The sequence below is a fragment of the Camelus dromedarius genome, chromosome 7, assembly GCF_036321535.1.
Source record: "Camelus dromedarius isolate mCamDro1 chromosome 7, mCamDro1.pat, whole genome shotgun sequence".
NCBI lineage: Eukaryota > Metazoa > Chordata > Mammalia > Artiodactyla > Camelidae > Camelus > Camelus dromedarius.
The window spans coordinates 36,620,246-36,643,692 of NC_087442.1; the positions used below are offsets into that span (position 1 = coordinate 36,620,246).

General features: G+C 37.6%; 1 protein-coding gene across 3 annotated transcripts in view; it reads left to right on the forward strand.

Moving 5' to 3' along the window:
• Window positions 1-23,447, forward strand: part of MATCAP2 (microtubule associated tyrosine carboxypeptidase 2) — a 53,045-nt gene that overhangs the window by 10,747 nt on the left and 18,851 nt on the right. For 2 of the 3 annotated variants that reach the window (XM_010988085.3, XM_031455182.2), the window contains exons 1-2: window positions 3,623-3,922; window positions 12,757-13,457. In XM_010988085.3, coding sequence (XP_010986387.2) covers window positions 3,898-3,922; window positions 12,757-13,457 — 726 coding nt within the window. In that variant the 5' untranslated portion in view covers window positions 3,623-3,897. Of the gene's footprint in view, window positions 1-3,622; window positions 3,923-12,756; window positions 13,458-23,447 lie in introns of those variants that run through there. The other variant, XM_031455183.2, reaches the window with a different exon arrangement.

A 23,447-nucleotide genomic window follows, 5' to 3' on the forward strand; every position in this document is an offset into this window, starting at 1 on the left:
TTAAACAAAAGTTACTGATAAAATTAGAAAAATATAAGATCTTTATCCATAACATAAAAATCTCACTACACATAAAAGAACAATATTTCTATGATAATAACTGTTTTCCTATCATTTTTGTGTCTAAAATTTAATGGAAATTACCATAAAAGAGATTCAGAAGTCAAAATGATCCACAATATGATGTTGGTCATGAACATAAAAATAACCATAAAAAGGGGAAGGTATAGTTCAAGTGGTAGAGCGCATGCTTAGCATGCACGAGGTCCTGGATTCAATCCCCAGTACCTCCACAAAAAATAAACAAACCTACTTATTCCCCCCCGAAAATAAAATAATTAAGTAATACAATAACAAATAAAAAAATTTTTTTAAATAACCATAAAAAAGTGAAGTATAATGCTGCCATAGGAAAACTGCAGTAGCATTTTTGGCTATTATTGGACAACTTTAATAAAACTTTAAAAAGGGGGGAGGCATATCCTTAGAGACACATAAATTAAGAGCAGTTTTAACAGTTCTTAATTTTATTTTGCAATCAGTGCTTTGAAAATGGAGTTTATATAGAAACAGGTATAAAGGAAGTTTCTCAGAAAGATGGAATTGTTCATTGTTCTGGCAGATATGTAAAAACAAAGCTGACTCAAAAGCAGCCAAGTGGACAGCTGCAGATGCTGTACCCAATGGAAATACTAAGCAGGCGCAGCACGAATCAATAATTAACAAAGCAGATGCACAAAGCTTGATGAGGATGAATAATTGCATAGGCAGGAACGGTAAAAGGAGCCCATAACAGTACTAGTTTTGTAAGAAATTAGATAAACTCTTTGTTTTCATGAATTTGTTAGCAAGAGTACTTCAGTGCCTAACGGTACACAAAGAACATCTTTTTTAAATGCTTTGAAATTAATTGATATGCACCTCTGTATAGGATTTATCACTGAAAATATTCATGAATCAAAATGATACACCAGAAAATATTGGTAGGGTGAACATAAAAATAATTTTTAAAGTAAAGAATAAAATAATATTCCAGATGGGCTAACTACAGGGTGATCAAATTGTTTAATTTTAGAATTCTTAAATTTAACAAAATGTTGAAGAGGGAGGCAAAGCTTTAGTGCACACCATTTTCTAACTTGTATTATGGGTGTGTGTATATATGTATATATAGATATATATCCTCTGTGCTAGAAACTGTCTAGAGGGTAAGCATTGTCTTTTATGTACTCTTAAAGCACTAAGCCTAGTGCCTTGTATATAAATAAATAGCTGTGGAGTTAATAAAATAATTCATCTTGGCTTCTTCAAAATATAATGAAAATGGACAATCTGATTAAGCATGCCTTAGTAAAAGCATTCAGAGTAAATTCTTTACTCAGATGTTGAACATATGAAGTCTTTTTTTTTTTTTAGATATACAGTTCTTAAACTGCAGAGACTTGAAAAATTAGAAATTTGCAGAGGTAACATATTTATAGCAAACTTGGAAAGTAGGTTTCAAAGTTTTGGGTATATAAGGAAGCTAGGTGTATAGGGTTCATTTACAGCCTTTTTCCTTAAGATATATGTTGCAAGAATAACTGCTCTTCTAAATGCAAAGGATTCATTGCTCATTACTCTAGCAAGTGCTTTAACTTGAAGATTTGTTCTTTACACGCTCATTTTATATCATTCTACTTTCTTTGAGTTATCATTGAAAATGCATACTTTCTATTATCTACTTATTCATTAACTTACAAATAATTTATTAAGTACCGACTTTGTGCCAGACACTATTCTAGGTGCTGGAAATGTAGCAGTGAACAATCAAAAATCACACTTGTGGAAATTTTGCTCTAGAGATGGAGACAGACAATAATCAAGATAAATCAGTAAAATACATAGTAAATTAGATAATGTTAAGTGCTAAAGGGAAAAAAAATAAAGCAGAGAAGGAGGATAGAAAATCTGAGAAAGGAGTGAAATTTTAAATTGAACAGCCAGGAAAGGCCTCACTAACAGGTGACATTTGGATTAAGTCCTGAAAGAAGTGAAGGAGCTAGTCCTGTGGACATAAAGATGGGGTTAGGGAAGGAGGGCAGTATTCCAGGCAGGGGAAATCCAAAATTGCAAAGGTTGTGAGGTGAAGCAGTGCTTGGTATAGTTGAGGAATGTCAAGGAGACCAGCATGTCTGGAGGAGACCAAGGGGGGGAGTAGTGGAAGATGGGACCAAAGAGATGACAGGAGGCTACGTCACTGAAGGACCTCACTGGTAAGAAACGAAGCCACTGAAGTGCTTTTCACAGAGAACTGACATCCGACTTTTTAACAGGATCACGCCGACTGCTGAGTTTTGATAATAAAGTGAAGAGGGCAAGAATGGAAATACAGAGTTCATCTAGGAGGCTATAGCTGTAATCCAGACAAATGATAGTGGTGGCTTGAGCCAGAATGGTGGCAGTGGTGATAATGAGAAGTGGCTGGATTCTGGATATAGTCTAAAGACAGTAGTCACAGGATTTTTCTGACAGAATAGGATGTGGGGTTATCCACTGTCAAATTTCCACTGTTCCTCCCTAATTGATGAAAAAGATACAGATTCTCACATGTTTTCTGTCATTCTCAGAGTACAATGTTCCTGACATAACTTCACTTTCCTTTTGTTCCTGAGTTGGAAAACACATCCCACGATTATTTCTGTGTCCTGTCTCAACCTTGAGGAAGGATAAAGAGAAAGTGTGGCTCTGAAAATTGACAGTGCCAACAGTATCTTATGAGTTCCTCCTAGACTGGTAGTTCCAGACAATTCATTTTCCTTGTTTACATCCTCAAGGCCTGTCTCAGAAACTCAAAAAATGTTCAGCAAATGGTGTAGTCTCTATATTTCCCATGCCAGTAATAAACAAAAAACATTTAGCCCCTATCAACTGCCCATAAATTAGAATCTGTATTTTAGTATTAAGGATATTATGCCAAGGTACTTAACTAGTAAATGTAGTTGAGCTCCCAGCACTTTCACTATTACCAGCCACAATCTATAGTTTTCAGCTTTTGCACCCGGAAAGGCAACTAAAAGGCGGAAGAGACTCGGTGTGCAATTCACAATTGGGACTGAGTGTCACACCGCCTCTCTCTTGTGAGGCTATAGGAGTTAGGCCCTCTTCAACAACACACAAATAGTAACTACTATATATAAAATAGGTAAACAAATTTATACTGTGCAGCACAAAAAACTATATTCAATATCTTATAGTAACCTATAGTGAAAAATAATATGAAAATGAACATGTGTATGTATATATGACTGAAACATTATGCTGTACACCAGAAATTGACATAACATTATAAATTGACTATACTTCAATTAAAAGGAATGCAAAAAAAAAAAAAAAAAGTCTACGGAGATGATCAGTTAAAATACGAGAATTCCAAAGGCTGGAGACCTGAGCCTCTCCCAGAGCCCAGCCCACCAGCCCCCGCGGCGGGGACCTGCGCTGTGCACGCCGGGAGTTGTAGTTCCTTCTCTCTTCCGGAGCGCCTGTCCGCCGTTGCTCGAGCGCCTCCAGTGGCGCAGGCTCTGTGAAACGCAGCGCACGCGGACGGCGAGAAGCGTTTCCTAGCAACGGGGGAGCGGCAACGTCACGGCGGCGGGTACGAGGGGCAGCTGCACACCGTTGGGCGGCCTTGAGTACCTTCCAGCACCTGAGGGCTGGAGGGAACACTGCTTGCAGCTCTGTGTCCACCCGTTTTTGGGCGTCCTTACCCCCTTTCCTGCCCCACGTCGCGGAGAGCACCCTCCCGCCACGACCCCGCTTCTGCGGCACGGGCCAGAGGCGAGGGGCGGCCCGCCCGGCTCCTGTCCGTCCCTCGCCCGCAGCGCCCGGGGGCCCGCCGCCCGCGGCCTCGGCGGGACGATGCTGGAGTCCATTCGCGTGACAGGTGAGTGCCGAGAAGGGCTGGCACCTGGGCTGGCAGGGGCGGCTAGCGTCCTCCCGGCTGTTTGCTTCGAGTATGGGGAGGGTCCGCCCGGAGGCCGAGGTAAATGTGGGATGTGGGCTCCGGTAACCAAACCGACGCCGGGAACAGTGCGGAGCGCGCTGGAGGTGCACTGGAGAAATGTGCGCAGGGAAGAGAGAAAAACGGTCCTTTTTCCTTTTGTCACTTATTATAAGTAAGCACGTGCTGTGAACTGTAGTGAGGTCGACTATAATAGCTTACTGGCCCTACAAATGTACAGTCTAAATACTGTTAAATTCTGTTTCAAAGCGTATTAGGTATGTAATTGGGCATTATATTGCACCAAGATCTAATTTTCTAGAATGCTCAGAAAATCAGAGCTAAGCAAAAGAGCACATCTCTGTATATCAGCATTTATACTGTTTCTTTGTATGTATGCTTTTATTGTTAAGTCAGAACGTTTTGAGTTGATATTAAGAGCTCACTCTATAGCATGTATTTATTATATCAAACGCAAAAAATGGGTATTTAGACCCCAGGTCAGAAAGTTTACTTGCGTTTTGTTATTTTAAAAAAAAAACTGTTGACTATTAACTATTTAAAAATTATCTTGTATAATATTGAAATAATTTCCTAGGCCATTTTCCCGTCATTTGATTCTAACATTACTACAAGACAGGGTTTGTTGTAGTCTAGCATCATGACTAAAAACAACGAAGAACAACAGAGTAAAGGGAAATGTCTCGTCTAGAAATAAGGCCAGGTTTTTTTACTTTAGGGCATTGCAGTACCTAATAGACCTTTTTCTGCAAAATTTTAAATTGTGTAACGAAATTAATCTTTAATGAAAATATTTATGGTCTTAATTTTATACTACTTTATTTCATGTTCCATGTTAGAAAATAGGGAGCTGATTTTGTGCAGTCATAACTCCTGTAATTCATCTTGTTGTTATTTATGTTGACAGGAAGCATGGACAATTACAAGATCTAACATTTAAGAGGCAACTTAAATTGGCATTAGATTTTTTTAAAGTAATTTTATATAGATGCTATTCTTTCATCTTAAAATACAATGAAAATATTGAAAGTTACTTAAAAAAAACTATCTTCTTTTTGTCTTGGAGCAGGGTCTCTCAACTTGGGCACTGTTAATATGTAGATAGTAAACCCTCTCGTCCCACCGCACACAGAATTTTAACAACCAAAAATGTCTCCAGATATTGTCAAATGTCTCCTGGAGAGCAGAATTACCATGCCTCCTCCCTCATTTGAGAACCACTGCCTTGATGAAAAATATACTAAATTCTGTCAAAGTGAAGGTTATTAAATGATTAGCATGGCAATCATTATAGAGAAAGAATAATATTAGTTTTAGATAATATTAGATAATAAAGATGATATTAGTTTTAGAAAGAGGATGTTGTGACCAGTCAGTCGGCAATACGAAGTGGATCTCCTGATTTTCAATATGCAGAGTTGGAAGTTTCAGGAGAGAGACGTTATAATAGACTCACTCCTCTTGCCTCAACTCCCTTTCTATAGTTGATTGACAATACACTTATCAATCCAGCTTTGCGTGTTGCATATCCTGAGATAGATAATTCGGCAGTGAATTTCTATAGCTTAGTAAAAATTCAAATAGCCATTTGAGACAATTCAAGCCTCAAATTTAAAACAGCTGACTGATTATTTTTCAAAATCATTTCTCCATTTATTTTATATGGTTCTTGACTAGTTAAAATGATAGTTCTAGAACCCCATGCCCAGCATTTCGCTGACATATCAGAAAGCCCAGTTTTGACTGCTAGAAACTATGAAGAGAGTTTAGCCGAAAGCATGGCCCCTTTCCCCCTTACTATCCCCACACTATTCATTGATTTCTAAGAAGCCCATGCTCTTCTGGTTAGCATTAAGAGCTTGATTGTTGGTGAGCGTACTGATGGAAATGTGTTCATTTCTTTTCAGCTCTAAAATAGCTATAAATATAGAGCAAACTGGTTGTTTTTTATTTCAGGACTAAAGCAGTTACTTGTTTCTGAAATCACTTCCTATGTACCTGCCTATCTTACCCACTTTTGACTTACTCTTCATGGTTTAATAGGATCTAAGTATAACATCCTGGTGGAACTGCTGATTGGAGAAGTAAACTAAAGATGTGTATGCTATGTATACTGTGTGAAATGGAATCAAATCAGAGGTTTCTTTGCCACCACATAGCTTTTAAAAGAAGATAGTTTATTATACTAAAGCTACTAAAATGTTGATTCTAGAACGTTGAATTTATTAATGTTAAATTTACCTCAGGAATCCAAATTTTATGATCCTAAATATTTTTCCATTTACATTATTCCTTGGAGTATTTCTCTGGGAGCCGAATATAATAGTGAATATAATAACAATGCTGATAAATAACACGTGCTGCTTAGTGCAGGCCAGCACTGTTCTCAGCACTTCACATATATTAACTTTTTTGATCCTCACACCAATACTGTGAGGTCTATAGTGTTATTATCCCTTTTTACAGATAAGGAAACTGCAGCACAAAGATGGTAAATAACTTGGTCAAGGTCACAGATGCTAATAAACAGCCAAGATTCAAACCGGAGAAGCTCCATTCCAGAGCCCATTATCTCAACCAGTAGGAAAGTCAGAAGGCTGTTCCAATGACTACATGCTGATTTAAGCTGCAAAATTCAACATGAAGATCTCATTTAATATCAGTGGTACATTAGCTGGCAGTTTACTCCAGGTGTTGTTTTTAAGTTTTTATCACAGGCAAATCTGTAGTAATTTTTACCTGAAAGATCACATTTTACTTGACTATAAAATTGTTTTCAGGATAGGAAAGAAGACATCTAGCTCATTCAGTGAGTAACCAAATGCTGTCAGAAGCCATTTAATATAAGACTATGTTAACTTATGAATTCCTACTGCCCATATTTTGTATGTGATATAAGAAGTGATTAATGAATCATCTGGAAATGAAGCTCCTTTGTAACAAAAGTGAATGTTTAAAAATACTGGAGACAAAAGTCTTGACAGCAGTGTTTGGCCATCGGGGATGAATACACTTAGGCACACAGCTCCTGTTTGTCCTGCAGTAGTAACACCTGCCATTAAAACTTGTCCTCAACATCACTGATTGTTTCATTTTAAAAAATGAATGCGTCTGGTATGATATTTTCCTCCACCTTCAGGCATTCAAATCCTATATCCTTTCTCTTCTCTCAAATATTCTCTTTCGTTGGCCACCTCTCAGGGCATTAAGTAAGCAAAACCAAATACAGATGTATGCCATAATGGGACTTATAATTTCAGTGATGGGGAAGGCCATCAAATAAACAAATACAGGACTGCAGCCATGACAAGTGAGTCAAAGAACCTTCAAGGGAAGATTTCCTGAACAAGTGATATTTGAACTGAAGGATGAATAGCAAATAATATAACAGAGAGAGGAAGAAAGGGCTCTCCAAACATAGGGAGCAGAATGTGAAGAGGTTGTGTCTGGAGAGAGAGTGGTGAGTGTGAGGGATTGACAAAATGAAAGGAGGCTAGAAGGGGCTGCCTAAGGGGGAACACTGTGCACGATGAGGCCAGGGAGGCAGAGTGACCTGACCATGAGTGACTTCATGTGCCATGATGAGGAGTTTTGTCTTCCTGGGGAAGTTTGTCTTCTCTCATATTCACTATTGTTTTAGGTGGTGTTTAATGCTGTTTCTTTTATCACAACCATCATTTTCTGGCATTATCGAATACCCTAAATGTTTCTGACTGCAGACAAACAAACAAAAAGACACACACACACACACACACACAGCAGATTTTGACCAAAAAAACCCAATAGTGTCACATTATAAGAATCCTTGCTAATAGAGTAACATTAAAGTGTTCCTACCTGGGACTGTGACGTTTTTAAAAATCCTCAGTACAGTTGAGTTTCTCAGTTCTTGAATGATACTAGCCTTTTGATCTCTCTCTTTTTACTTACAGTTGAGAAACTATATTGGATAATGTTGAATTTAGAGATATTGTAATTAATAGACTATCTGTTATAATGCAGACAACTTGGGCAATGAATATGCTTTTAAGGATACTGACTTTTTATATACCTTTTCAAAAATTCTGGTGTAACTTATATTCAGTAAAGTGTGTAAGTCTTAAATGTGCAGCCTGATGAATCTGTACCTATGTAACCACTGCCCAGAACAAGATATAGAGCATTGCTAGCCCCAGTACCCTGGTACCTCCTCCCAGGTTATAATTCCTTACTCAAAGGTAACCACTGTCCTGCCTTCTAATTCCATATGTTAGTTTTGCCTGTTTTTGAACTACATATAAATGGAATTATACAGTATGTACTCTCTTGATCTGGCCTTGTTTGCTTAGTATTGTCTGTGACATTCATCTATATTGTTGCTTGCAATCTCAACTTGTTCTTTTTCATTGCAATATAGTATTCACTTGTATGAATATAACACAATTTATTCATCCTTTCTGCTGTTGACAGATATTATATGAGTTTTAAGTGATGAACATCTTAGTAAAATTAAAGTGTTTATCTTTTGGGGGATTGTTTTGCTTTATTTTGCCTTTTCTTCTGTTTGTAATCAAGCAGCCTATTGTTTTGTGTTATAAAATTATCCCAGATTCTAAGGTTTCATAAGTATTAGTGAACCATATGAAATTGCCATTTTATGGGCCAAAATAGGTTGAATGGTATTCTCCACCAAGCTTTGTTTCGATGATCTAATCTTCCTTTCAACCAGGGACCTTATAATTACTGTGAAACCTCACCTATTCAGTTATGAAACACTAAGAGTTTAGTGAGCAGTGTTCCCCTCTCTCTCCCATTCCTTTCGATGAGGAACATGAGGCACTGATGAGTTTAGTGATTAGGCTGATATTACAGAGAGGTTATTGAAAGAGCTGGGAATGGAAGCCAGGAATACTGGTATTATTTTCTGCTGTTCTAGATACAAATTAAGCTTTCATTGTGTTGGTAATTTCAGTATATTTACCTACTTGTGAATGTACTGAGTATCACTTTTAATGTAATATTATTTCCCCTTTTTCTCTCAATATGGGTAATCAGATTGGGGTGAATGACTTCTTTGATCAACAAATTTTTTTTTTCCCACAGCTTTAGTGAAGCAAATTGCTGTTAGCTAAAATGTTACATTATATAGTGACTTTTAATATGAGAAAGTATGATTTTTATTTCTTTTATTACTTTTACTAGAAAAAATGAGTTTCAGTCCAAAGAAGCCTGCTTGTGCTTAAAAAAAGTTTTAATTTTTCTGGAAAAAAAAGAGTTAGAATAAGGTGTTCTTCATTGAAATCTTGTCTTTTTATAATGCTTTTATATGTGTTTAAAAGTCTTTTTTTCTTAAAGTAAATGATGGTATTTAAAATTACAAAAACAGTATTTTAGATTCTCTAGTACTTAACAACTAAAATATGATTAGCGTGACTCTGAGGAGTTAATTTATATCCATCTTGTAAGAGTTGTTTGAAGGACCACCTGCCCCACATTCATGAACTTCACAGGATATCAGCACTTGGCAGGATAGGCTTTTAGTAAACAAATACACTATCAGCACTCCCAGACTACTTTTCAGCAGATGGAGCTTTGAAAGCACTGTTACTAAACCTCTCAGGTGGAAATTAGCAGCTGAACTGAAACTGAAAGGCTGCAACTCCTGAGATGGGTGAAGGGGTTTTGTCATACACACGGTCACCTCTCTCCCACCTCCAACTCCTGTTTTGACAGGTGGTTTGGGACTTTCTTTTTTGTATCCTAAAGTGTACAGGTTGTTTGAGATGGGGCAAAATTATGAATTTAGAGGTCACAGATGCTTTATGACAAAACAACAGAATTCTATGAACACAGCTCTTTGGTCATAAAGCTACTGAGTCTTAGGAACCAAGGAAAGCATTTTTACATTGAATATTCAGTTTTTTAAAAAATCCATACACCTGTAATAAATCACTAAAATTAGGAGTTCTTTAGCATAGTTTTATTCACTGATTTTAATTTGAGGCAACTTTCCCCTTTTATTATGGAGACCAAGTGAGAAAAACCTGATTACCTCCCTTTAACTTTCAGGCTGTGTCTAGTTCTTACCCGGCTTTTCTAGGTTTGTGATTCCCTTATTCTTATCTAGGTTCTCTTGCTCTTTTCCTTTCAGTGTCCATTTCAGTCTTCCTTTCGTTATCACCTCTTGCCTCCTAAACTTGTGGTGCCTTGTTAGGGAAACTGACATTGTTCGTGGGCATTTGGACTGCAGCCTGTGTTTGCCCAGCCTGCCCAGTTCTAACTATCAGTTGGCAGCACTTAAGTGTGAAACCCTTGAGGACCTGGGACCTACCAGCCCCTGATGGGAGTTTTGTTTGTTCTGTTTATTTGGGGCTGGTTTTTAACATTATTGAATGGCTTCTTTGTACAGTCAACCTTCAACATGACCTTGTGCAGTCTGGTTCCTACCTCTCAACTTGTACATGTAGTAGACATTTTATTTAGCCCTTGCAAGTTCATACTTTTATCTTTAGACAGCAGGACTCAAAGTTCACATATTGGCCTATAAAATGTTAACTAAGAGGACTTCTAAGTACCTTACATAATTGGATTGTTTATTATCTGCTTTGACCTGATACTGTTTCTTTACCCTAAACCCTGTGTCTTCTGGGCTTTAAAAACTTACATTTAGGGCAGGGTTTCTCTGCCTTGGCACCATTTTAGGGCAAGTACTTTTGTTGTAGGAGGCTGTCCTATGCATTGAAGGATGTTTAGCATCATCCCTGGCGTCTACCCACAAGATGCTAGAGTACCCCTCCCTAGTTGTGACAACCAAGTGTCCCCTGGGGACAAAATTGCTCCTAGTTGAGAACCACTGGTTCAGAGTCTTCTGTTGTATTTCCACTTCTGCAGTGATCTCCTTATAGAAATATAGAATGGTTCCAGAACTACAAATACCTGTACCTAAATGGTTAGAGAATGGCATGTTTATGGTCATGCCATTCATTCATTCATTCATTCCTTTATTCAGTGTACATTTATTGAATGTCTACCAGATACTATGCTAGTTGTTGGAAAGAGAAAGATGAATAAAACATGGTCCTGGTACCTATCTTAGTACATCAGTTATTCAGGTTACCATGTAGTACTGTGCATGTAGCAGACTTAATACTAAATGTCTGCTGATAATTGGATGAATGATCATGTATAATAGAATGAGCATGGACTCCATAATCAGACACATTTACATTCATATCACAGTTTGCTGCTCACTACTTTCTTGCCACATAACCTTGGGCAGATTAACATTTCTGAAGCTTAAGTGATATAACGTGCAGTTTTTGGTGAAATCCCAAATTCCCATAAATGTGTCAACAAATAGTGACTGCTATTATTATTGTTATGATTATTTTTTACTACATATTATTGAAAGGCTCCTAAATGTCTGATCTTGAATAAGTGACAGATCTATGTGAATAAGCAGGTTTAAAAAAAAATGGAATAAAAACGTGTCCGCGGCAAGGCAGGCAGCTGTCCAAGTCAGCTAGCACTTAAATTGCCTCCATAGTAGGAGCCAGAGGTTGAGGGCTAGAGGTGTAAGGTCCATGAGACTTGGAAAGTAGAGCTGCTTGAGAGGATCATATATCACATTTGCAGAAAGGATTTAGAAAAGGCTTATAAGGTTTATAAGCAGATAGGAGTTCAAATAGCAAGATTTAGGACAACCTCAAACACTTCGTCGATTTAGAACTGAATTTGAATGCTCTAAAAGGTTTACCTGAAATCTGCTCACCTGCTTGTCTTCACATTGCTCTCTTCCTTCTCTGAACTCTAGGTTATTGTCTGTATCTTTTGTTTTTCATATACAAGCTTGAACTACTTTGTGTTATCACTCAGATCTGCATAGGACTGCTTTGCCTACAGAGCCAGATTAGAGCTGATTGATGGCAAGAACAATGCATTTATACAGATGTTTTTCAGATCCATGTACCTACTTAGCAGTATTCCTATATTTGTGCAATGAAAGAGTGTAAATCAACACAGCTTTAAAACAGTGCATGAACAACAGTATTTCAATTGATTCTTACCTCTTTATAGCACTTCTGAGATCTAAAGGCAAAACTGACCTCTCTTTATTGTGACATGTGATATACTGATATTTTACATAGTGATTACACTTTTTTTTTCCTGTCTTGGCAAGAATAGTTGATTTTTCTTTAATCTTAACCTGTCACCTACAATTAAGAAAATCAACCAAGTAATACTGAGTGACATTACTAAAACATGCCTGAGCATACACATATCATTTATTTAATCTTAAAAATGTTTTTTGAGATAGCTAAGACAGTGTTGTCCTTCTTTTACTGATGGCTACCTTTATATGTTGTGTCAGATTTCAAGATTGTATTGGCTTTGAAAGTATCTTGAGTTTTACTTTGACATTGGTATTACTATTGAAAACTATATCCTTTCTATAAAATCCATATTATCTGATAGAGTTGGGTATTCAGATTATTTATGTGTATTATCTTACATTTTTATTTGACTTTGATCATCTAAGTGGTTTGAAGTTGAGGATTTTTACCGATAATTTAGCATGTATACACTCATATGTAAGTGGCATTAGCATGACCAAAGTGTAGTAATATATTCTTTTAACATTTAAAATGTCTTTGGTAAAGATTGTTGCAAAATTATAAAGTTTACAGAGCCTTCAGAATGCTTTTTATATAGTAAACTATTTGCTTCATCTGGTGCCTTTGTTATTTCTTTTGTTTTGATTTTGTTTTTTAACACAGAAAAGCTGCACTGGCCTGAGCAAGAACTTGCTAAGAAGTCTGTTCTAAATGCAGAAGAGTCGTTGATCATTGACAGTAAAAGAAGCATTTCACATTTATCTCCTGGAATACTAAAGGACATTTTCACAACTGGAACCAGTAGTTACAATGTCCTACTGCAGAGCAAAGAGGAGAGAAAGCATCATTCACAGAAACAACCTTCCTCCACCTACTCCAAAAGATGTAGAAAACCCAGCAAATCCCCTAGCTCTTGTCGCAGTAAAGAGCTTCACAAGATGAAAGCCCCAGTGCCCGTGGTGCGCAGCAGCACTTGGTGCTGTCTAGAAAGGCAGCCTGCTGCTTTTGTCACTAGTTCAGTGTCAAGTCCTGTAAAGTTTACACATGGTATCTCTGTTACAGGAAGCAGCATAGTACCTCCACCCAAACCCCCAAGCGAAAGGAAGGTCAAGCGATGCCACTTCTCTACTCTTCCAAAGCCAAAGCCGCAGCCTCAGGTCTCTAGAAGCTTTGAAAAAGGAGATGACTTTTCTGGAAAGAAGTTTTGTATACTGACTGCTATAAAGCCCACCAACTTGGAGAAAGAAAAACTGAAATTCTTCAAGGCTGACTATACCTACAATCCTCAGTTTGAATATGCTAATCCTTCTCTGCCAAGTGTGTTAGCCAAGCACAGCAACGCATCTGACCGATTTCTTAAACAGGTAAAATCCTACTTCAGTAGTGGTATTCCATTTTTATGTAATGAAAATAAGTATTTGCAATTTTATGGAAAGCAAAAACAAAGGTTGTTTAAAAATGTTCCAGGTATTTATGTTTATAGTTAACTCCCATCCAGAACATGTAGATATGTGACAGGAAATCTCCAGGTAAGTGGCACAGCCCATATGTAACTACTTTGCACTAATCAAAATCTATAAAGTTGCTTCATGGCAGGAAGCAACTATATTAGAAAAAAAACTCTTTAGATTTTGGTTCCAAGCTTTCATTTGGGAGTTACAAACTTGTGGCCCGTTTGTCAGCTCACAAACAGTGTTGTGTAGCCCACACTGTTTGTGTTCTCTTTTTGTTTTTGACTGCTTTAGATGGAGCGTGTCATATCTCTGGTTCTCCCTGTTGTGTTACATTCTCAACTTGCTTAGGCCCCTAGAGGCATTTACGGGACCTTGGCTTGATACTTGCCAATGAACTTTTTATGCTTTATTAAAAGTAGTAATCATCATCAAGTAAATATTTAAGTACTCAAAGAAGAAAATAATGGAATTTAAAAAATTATCTTCAAGGTTAGCAAATCATGATATAAATGATGTAAACAATAGCTTCCAAATTGCTCAATTTAAATACTTAGCACATAGTTTTGTATGTTAAGGTCCTAACAAACTTCAAAATCCACTTAAGTATTTAAGGAGACACTGGCTGCTGTTTACCTTCAGGGCATAGTGTTGAGATCATAAAAACAGAGTACATTTGATTAAATTAACTGTGTACAGATTTTTAAAATGCATTAGGTTCGACTTGGCTTTGTTAGTGATTGAAAATCTGTTTGTAGCCTAGGTAAAGCTGCAGGGTTCCATTTGTCTGTGGTGAATGCCCTACTTTAGTATTTTGCTACAATGCAAGTTCTCTGGGCTTGTGGCCAGCAAATTTTTTATTCTTTCTTATAAATTACATGAAATCTGACCAGTCTTTAAAAACCATTATATAAAGCTTATTTTAAAATTAAAATAACTTTAATCTTCCTGCTTATTTTCTTTTGTTAGAAGAAACCTTTTCTACTGCTTCTCTTGTTTTTTGAAGGTGCTTTTTATTGAAATAAGCTGAGATTGCTAAACACTGATAAAAAGGTCAGCTATTGTTTTTACTCTTATTTTGGCAGTCATTTATTTATTTATTTATTTTGGGGTGGAAGTTGCAGTTGATTGAATAGGGTTTTCACTCATTTAAAACTTACGGTAATTATAAAGATGCTATTTGCTTTTTCCCTCCTTAATGCTGAAAGAGATGACTGAGGTTTATTTCCCAATATTCTGTAATTTTGAGTCCTACCCCAAGCCCTACCAATTGGGGAAGGGATTTCCCATCATCAGGTCAAAATGGATGCTCTTTCATTTCCTTGGAAGGGAGTTAGGAACCATCAGCAGCTCCAAAGATTGAGAATTGACAGTGCTTGGCCCATGGCTCTCCAATCTTTATTTTAATCCAATTCTAGCTTGAGGAGATAAAACTTATACTTGGGTTGCTTCAGATTTCTAAATAGCACCAGCAGTCCTAGCTGACTGGTACTTCAACTGCCACTATTTGGGAGAATGATCTCAACAAATGCCAAATGTACTTTTTAAACCACTTTAATCAAATAAAGGAGATTCATCAGAACAAGATCTCCATAAAATATGCTTAAATTCCTGCCTAGCATCTGAGTGAATTCTGACATGGTATATCCTTTCCCTCCCAAGCTGTGAGGCTAAAGCAGCAGCTTCAGGACTGGTCTCAGGACTCAGAAACGTGTTGCACAGAGGGGCCAGGATGGCCAGATGGCCCATGCTTGAGGCCTTATCAACCCCTAGCTGACAGTTCCCCAGGTTTCATGATCTGGATCCTTCCAAGACAGCAAGCTGTATTGTTATTGGGAGAGTGATTGTGGTCCTGTTCAGTGCACAGATTGGTAGAACAGTGGTAACCTTTCTAGGCACAGATAAAGTGTCCCACGGGGGAGCGAAGGCAGTGCTCAGGTTCTGGTCATTCCTAATTGGTTGCCCTGTCAAGGAGCTCCAGGACTCAGTTCTTCCTGGTCCAGGCAGTTGATTCCTCAGAAGGCACTCAGGCCCTTTAGGTGGTTCACGGTATCTATCACGGGCTGTAGAACTTGAATGTGTCTCCAGTGGAGCCTGCTAAGCCCCACTTAGCCTCTTGCTGGCAGCCATGGTGGCCCTCAGCTCCCTGAGCCTTGAGGAACAGACACTGAGAAGGTTTGTTTTCTGAGGCTGTGGACCTTTTCAGGAAAGGGTGCAGTGCTTCCTGGGTGCTGAAAAAGGCATCTAGGGTGAGAGAATGCTGAAGGCTGTTCAGGGTCAGGTGCCTCCTCACCAGCGGGTCAGAAGTAGATCCTTGGCGGCACATTTGAGCAGTAACCTGGTAGCTGGTACACTTTCTGCCCTACGTCTCAGTGGCCGACATCAAATCCATATGGCCTTAGACTCAGCACATTGTTGAACAGAATTGGAAGTGAGAGATGAGAAGGATCTTCAGGGCAGTGATGGGAGTCCTTGGCAGTATTTCCAACAGTCAAATGGAAATTATATATTTACGTGACAAAGCCAACAGGCAGCTTAAGTGACTGGTTTTCCACCTCTGGCTGGAATCATATCTCAGGGTGAATCCTAGGTACCTCATGCTAACTAGAAGTTCTGATTGGTAGAGTGATACTTAATAACATAGGGAAGATAAGTCAACTTCTGCTTGGCTTGATAAGGTAAAGTTTGAATTATATTCTTATTTGTTAATAAAACTGGAGCAGTGGGGGTTATTAGTGATTGATAAGTGCAGAATTTTTGTGTGAGAGAAGGAAGGCTTTGGGGTGTTAGATAGAAACTCTGGACTGAGGCTACCCTCTGGCTGTCAGGGAAGAAAAGTTAAAGGTATGCAAAAGGAGGTAGCTGAACAGGCCTGAGACTGCCATCCTATTAACCTGAGCCTGGTGTCTGGGAACTTGACTGGGAAACAGCTTTCTACACTGAAATAATCCTTTTCGTAAATGATAAGAGTAGCTTGCTGTACCTAAACTGTACAAACGGTATGTTTTAAGTTGAACACTTATTTTCCTTTCTGGAGTCTACAATTTTAGAATATGCTGGGCACAGGGGTGCTTTTGTGACCAGCCTCCGATAAAAACCTTGGGCAATGAGAATGTAACAAGTTTCCTTGGTAGACAGATCTTTACACATTCTGACAACTCAGTTCCTGGAGAAGTTAATTGTATCCTGTGACTTCACTGGGAGAGGCTTCTTTTTGAAGCTGCTTCTGGTTTCCTTCAGACTTTACTGTACTTTACATGAGAAATGGGGAGTGGTAGGCTTAAGTTGATTTCTTAAAGGCATTTACATTTCAGATTTTAGAAAAAGAAGAAAAAACTCTGTACTGTCCAACTGAAACATCTCCGTGGGCTGTATTCGTTGTCAGTTTGAGATTCCTGATCAGTGATAAGATCGCTTACAGCTTTGTAAAGGGCCATTGTGTTGCACAATTCCAGGGAGTACCATTCACAAAGTGAACCTGGGCCCTACATTCATACAATAAATAGGGCTAATATTTACCATAAGCATGAGATTCTTTTTTTGGCATTGTAATACTCCTCTAACAGTTTTTAGTTGTATGATATTTGTCTTAAAAGGGCAAGTAAATTAAATGTATGCTAAGTTAGAAATTTTGCATGTAGGGTAGCTGGGAAAGAATGAACAAAAAAAAGCATACCTGTTCTCTTTTGAAATTATTGGCAGTGCCTTTTTTTCAGGACCCTTGCTCCTTCATTATTCCATTAAAATTGCTTTGAAATTTAAGGACAAAGTCATAGGAACCATCTATGTATGACAAATCACAACTAGCATTGATAGAGTGCTTAATTCTGCTTGTTATTCTGTATGCTGAGTGCTTTTCTCCTATTACCGTCTTTAGTCCCTCATATGAAGTACAATACTAGTAGTATTACCAGTTGAGAAAACTGATCTAGAGAAGTAAGTTTTCTGTAATTTCTGTCATAGTAGTAAGTTAAGTTGCAGAAACAGGAGTCTACCTCAAGCACTCTCTTGTCTTTCACACAGTGCTTTGTTGGCAAACTAGCTCTCAGTTTCCATCATGTAACATGTAACATTTGCAAATTAATAAAGGTTGAGTCAGCTCTGACAAGCCAGCATGACCTGCTCCAGCAGAGCACTGTTTCACAGAATGGTTATAACTAGTCTTCTCTAACCCTAATGCACCCAAAGGGTACCAGATCAAAAGATCCTCTCACTTTGCTGGCAAGGATTCATGCCTTTGGTAAAAATGATTTTAGGGACTTGGAGGATATTTTTCTTTGTAATACACCTATGAAATAGTGATTGTTAGTTATTTTTTGGAATCTTTAAGATGAGAGTATTTACCTTCTTCCTGTTACGGCACCCATCCTCATCTTTCAGCTACAGCTTAAATCTCAACTCAAAGTACAACACTGACTAGTGCTTTAGGAAGAATGGGTCGAAAGGTCAAAACTGGGCTCCTAGTTTCTAAACCTAGTAAATATTTGAAAGAAGCCAAATACAAGGGCTCCTCAGAAAGGCTATCCACCACATTTTAGGTGGCTGGTTTTCTCTTTCCATGTCCCTTTGACTCTGTCAGAGACAAAGGAGAAATATCCCTTCCATTACAGCTCCCATGATACACACTTTTTCTCTGTTGACCACTGTCCTCATCATTGTATTTCACCTGTTTCCTTTCTATTTCACGTGGAGTATACACAGTCCAGAATTGACAAGAGGGCAAAATAAAATTACTTATTTTCAAATGAAACAAAATAATTGAAAATAGCTTTCAAAAATTTATTCTGCAATGAAGTAGTGTATCCATCGTTTTCCTATTCCTAAGACTTTATATTTTCAAAATAGTTGTTATTTGCAAATACAGAATTTGGTTGCCTGTATTGATGGAAGGAAACATTTATATGGATTAGCTAAAATGGAAAGATTATTCCCTGCTCTGTCTCTATTGAATAGTTCTCATCAGGGCAGTCATCTTAGCTTTCCTGCCTTGACAATGCTACACCAGCTATAATAAGTAGTAAACGCAGCAACTGAAAAAGCCACAAAACAGTGGCATAAAATGGAGATTGTAGAAGGAAATGATGTTAAAATCTACCATCTAAGTGAAAATAAGCCACTGAAGTGATTTATTAAGAAGAAAGCTTTTTGAACCTTTGATTTGAGTCCAGACATCTTATATTGTCATCTCTCGGGGAAAAGATGCAGTTAGGAAAGGTAGGGGATTAAGTATTGAGGAATGTTAGTATGAATGAAAAACAAGTGTTATAGACTAGTAGCTACCAAAAAAATGTGCAGATATATTGCCAAAAAATCAATATGTTAAGAACATATAATAAAATATCTTTCCATCTTAGCATACCAGAACACTCCATAAAGATGTACTTGTTAATCTTTGTAGTGTCTTGAGATGTAACCCTCTCAACAAATAGAGAAATGGGTTTGTATAGCTGTTTGTAAGAATTACTGTCTTAAATAAGAGGTTTGTTAGACATATAAATGTAATTAAGAAATTGGGCAATTGCCTTCTTTTAAAAATATTCTTTGATTTATTACTGCTTTTTAGGAATCCTGTTCTATAGGAGAGAGAAGTTTCCCTTGCACAGAATGGTACAGAATGAGTGTTTCTATTTCTACTTTAGTTTTACTTTAGCCCCCATACTGCATACTCATTTAAACATTGCAGTGTCTGCTTTATTTTCCTCATACATATATTGAAGGAAATAGACTCAGTGATCCTTGAGAGCCCTTTCTAGGACCACACACATCTCTCAAGTTTCAGGCCCCAAAATACCACAGCTAATCAAAATCAAGATTCTGTTTCATGTCACATTACGTATCTGGTTGTGTCATATATTTTATGACAGCATTCAGCCATTCTTCCACATTACATGTTAATCACAGAAAAACTCAGAGTTTCTACCAACTGTGTTAACTGAAAATTCTTTTTACTTCAGATAACAGTGCTTTATTAATGCAACATAAATGGCAAATAATGTGGTTTGTTAAAATTAATTTTTTTAAAAGGTGTTTGATGTCTCTGAAAAAAGCCATTTCTATCATAACCATATTATTTAAGAGTTAAGGGTGGTGGGTATAGCTCAGTGGTACGGCATGTGCTTAGGTTCAATCCTGGGTTCAATCCCCAGTACCTCCGTTAAATAAATAGTTAAGATATTACTTGATATTAATATATTCTACATCTACTTAACTGGAAAAAAAAAAACTTCTGCTTGTGTAATTAGCGTCCTAAAATTTTCTTTTTTACTTCAAGTTAATGGAAGTTAATGGTTCTGTGCTATCAAGGGTAACTTGGTAGAGTTATAGTAAAATTTCAGAGGTATTTTAGAATAGAGAAAAGGAAAGGACTCTGACTTTAACAGCAACTTTTTTTTCCTTCATTAAAACAGCATTAACTATTCACAGCATCCTGTGGCATAGCATTGCATTTTCATTTATAGAGTTCAGATATTGAAAGTGAGTACCTCGATGGACCAACTTCATTATGTTAGGAAATAAATTCTGATTTTCTTCTTCCTGGTTAGCACACTTTATAGAGCTGGATTATCTCAGGGATCACAAACTCAGATGCCTATAGGGTCTTAGCAGGGATCGTGAGTGATTGCAGGGAGCTGACAGAGTGCAGGAGGAAGCTGAAAACCAGACAGCAGTTTGGGACCCAAGCTGCAGTTTGGGTCCAGTGTTACCATACCCTCAGAATTTTTAAGAGAAGGTAGACAACCTGAATTTTATATGAAGTCTTCCAATTATGTTGACAGCTAATTCAAACAAAAGCTGTTCAGACCCATGAAAAGCTGTCTGTGGGCCACATTCATCCTGTGAGTTGCCAGTTTGCTCCCTCTGGTTCATCGGCTCTGTTAAACATAAGCTTTATTTTGGGGGGGGGTCAATGATAGCATAACATAAAGACTTTTAAATGTGGTTCTCAGAAAACAATGTCTTGTTTTTAGAGTTTATAGTAAAAATGGAATAGGTAATTCATTGTTATATTAAAATGCATGCATCATAAATACATAAAGTCATGCTGTGTTTTAAAGCAAGACCAATTTTTTTTTTGATAGAAACAACATAATTGGAAATGAAATGGCTTCACAGATAGCAAGATGTCTTGACATAAAATTTCTTTAAGGCTTAGTTTTCATTGTACTAGCACTGAAGGTATTTTATCTTGGTGTAGACCTCAAGTTGTCCAGACAATAAAGGGGAGGGAAGAGGAAGCCTTCTTTAAACTATAACTCTCCCAAGGTGACACAGTTTTCTGTTTAGCACATCACAAACTTTTCCCAGACTCATTAAAGTTATAAGATTTTTTAAAGATTATTTTGAGTTTAGTATATTACATAGTAGTTTTGTGTGTTAGACTAGAGAAGTGAGGACATTCCTTAAGCTAACAGCAAGAAAGATTTTCTTACAGTCAGAGATGGAAACACCCCAATCCGATTGTATGTCCTTGGGAGAAGGTATGACCTTAATAACTCATTGAAACAACACTTTGTTGATTTGCCTTTGAAAACTTGCCTTACGTACACTCTTAGATTCTTATCTCAACAGGGTCTTTCCTCCAAAACAGCTTGAATTTCTGCTTATTCCTTGTAAGTAGTGAAAGAAGAGTCTGCAGTACTGAGCTTTTATAAATATCTTCTCCTGGTTGCATTACCCTCTCATGTTCCCACTCACCACGCTATATATCCAAAATACTCCCAACTCTGGTGACACAAATGTGCAGAAGAGGGAGAAGGGAGTCAGGGAAGGGCTGCAGGTGACATTTTTCTTTGTTCTACTGTGTTCTTTCACTTATTCCTTCACTGAAGGCAGACTCAATGTCTGGGATCTATTTATTTCCCGTATTCTGCATATGTAGAATATAATTTATTGAAATATTTTTCTTTTTATTATAATCTGGTTACAGTCTGCAGTCTATTTTCTACAAAACAGAATTACTGGGAAAAGTATTTTTGCTTCCAGGGGGAGTGGATAGCTCAGTAGTAGAGCACATGCTTAGCATGCACAGGGTCCTGGGTTCAATCCCCAGCACCTGCACTAAAAAAATACACACACACACACACACACACACACACACCAGTTTCTCCTGCTCTCCACACTGCTACCAGTGTCGTTTTAAGGTAAAAATCTGATCATGTCACTTCCCGTCCTGCAAAACTTCAGGGTTCCTCATAATTCAGGATAAAGTCCAAAGTCTTTTCCATGGCCGATAGGCCTTTTATCTTTTATAATTGGCTCATGCTTAGGTTTCCAAAGTCAACTCTATACTCCTGTAGCATCTTGTACAAATTATCTGTCATCGAATTTATCAATCCATAAGTTTTCTCTTTTTTTACCTTTACCATTAGACTAACCTCTTTTATAAAAGTGTATTTTATTTATTTCAGCTATTCCCAGAATCTGACAGAGTTCCTGGCACTAAATTAATGAGTCTCCTGGTGCCTTTCCAGCCCAGGGACTCTGTATTTCACTTTCTTTGCCCTGTATATGGTTTTGACAATATTATTCCCTTTGCCTGGAATGCCCTCTGTTTCCTTTCAGCCCCCACTTCAGTTTACCTTTCTCTAGTTTTCACAAAACTTTATTCATACATCCAACAGAGTATTACTAAATTATGTTGGTTTAAATGTAATCTGTCAGTCTAATGGTCAGACATGGACTTAGATTCTAAAATATAAAAATGAACAAAAGCAGTGATTGGCACAAAGAAAGTGACCATAAAGATGAATGAATGAATGATCCTTATGAATGCTGGAAATTTAATGAAGCATTCTACAAACAGTGCATCCAGATTTGTGGCTCAAGGGTCAAGTTCAGCCTGCAAGTGCAGTTTTTTTTGGGGATCAGCTCAATGTTGTTTTTAAAACACCGGTATATAAGGATGCTCTTCTGTTGCCTCTCCCAGATGTCTTATACTCAGTAGCTTTACATGGAGGTTACTGCTCGCATCTAAAGGCATTTGAGTGTGTAACTGCTGCCCTAGTGTTCTATCAGTTTGTAGCTACAGGATCTTAAATGGAGGCCTAATGACCTGATTGAGTAACCCAAAGCTTTGTGTACCTAGTTTGCTACCAAGAAGGAATAGCCATCATTGAAAAATCCACTAAATATTTGGAATTTTGCTTTTCATTCTGAGAATCTCAAAGTACCAGGATGTGTATATATCTCGTGCTAATATGAAGTAAGCGTTTTCAAACTGTTTTGAGGAATACAGCATTAGAAAGAGGGCCTTCTAGGTGGAAAACACAAAGTGTTATGTTTACCACACAGTCTCATAATAAAGGCTTAGAAGAGTCTTGTTTAACTTTGTTTAATCCAATATATTCCAAACCCATTTGGCCATGGAACCCTTTTAAAAATAATGTCTTGTCAACTACTTTTCTTAAAAACAAAAAAACAAAACAGCTTGGCTTAAAGAAACAGTCTATGTGATCTCCTAGGGGTTATTCCATATTTAGGGGATGAAGAGAGCCGGTGTTCTAGATGTTAGGGTTTACTAAAAAGGGGAGGAATGAAGAGAAGTTTGGGAGTTGGATAGAGGTCAAACCAATTACCTTAAATTCTAAAGTTAAAACCCAGCTTCTGCTAAAACTTAAAAACTGTATACAGGCATATGGGAAATAGACTACAAAGCACATTCGTAGTTTCTCTCTCTCTCTCTCTCTTCCTTCCCTCCTCTCTTTTACTCTTTGCCTCTAATTTCATTCTCACACCAACCCTGTGAGGTAAGTAGGGCAAAGATTTTCATCTCCATTTTGCCGTTGCAGAAACTAAACCTGAAAAAGGTAAAATGACATACCTAAGAGCACACGGTCAGTAGAAGGTAGGGCACTAACATAAAACCAGATCTTTTGACTTCTAGTCTTTCCAGTATCACCCAGA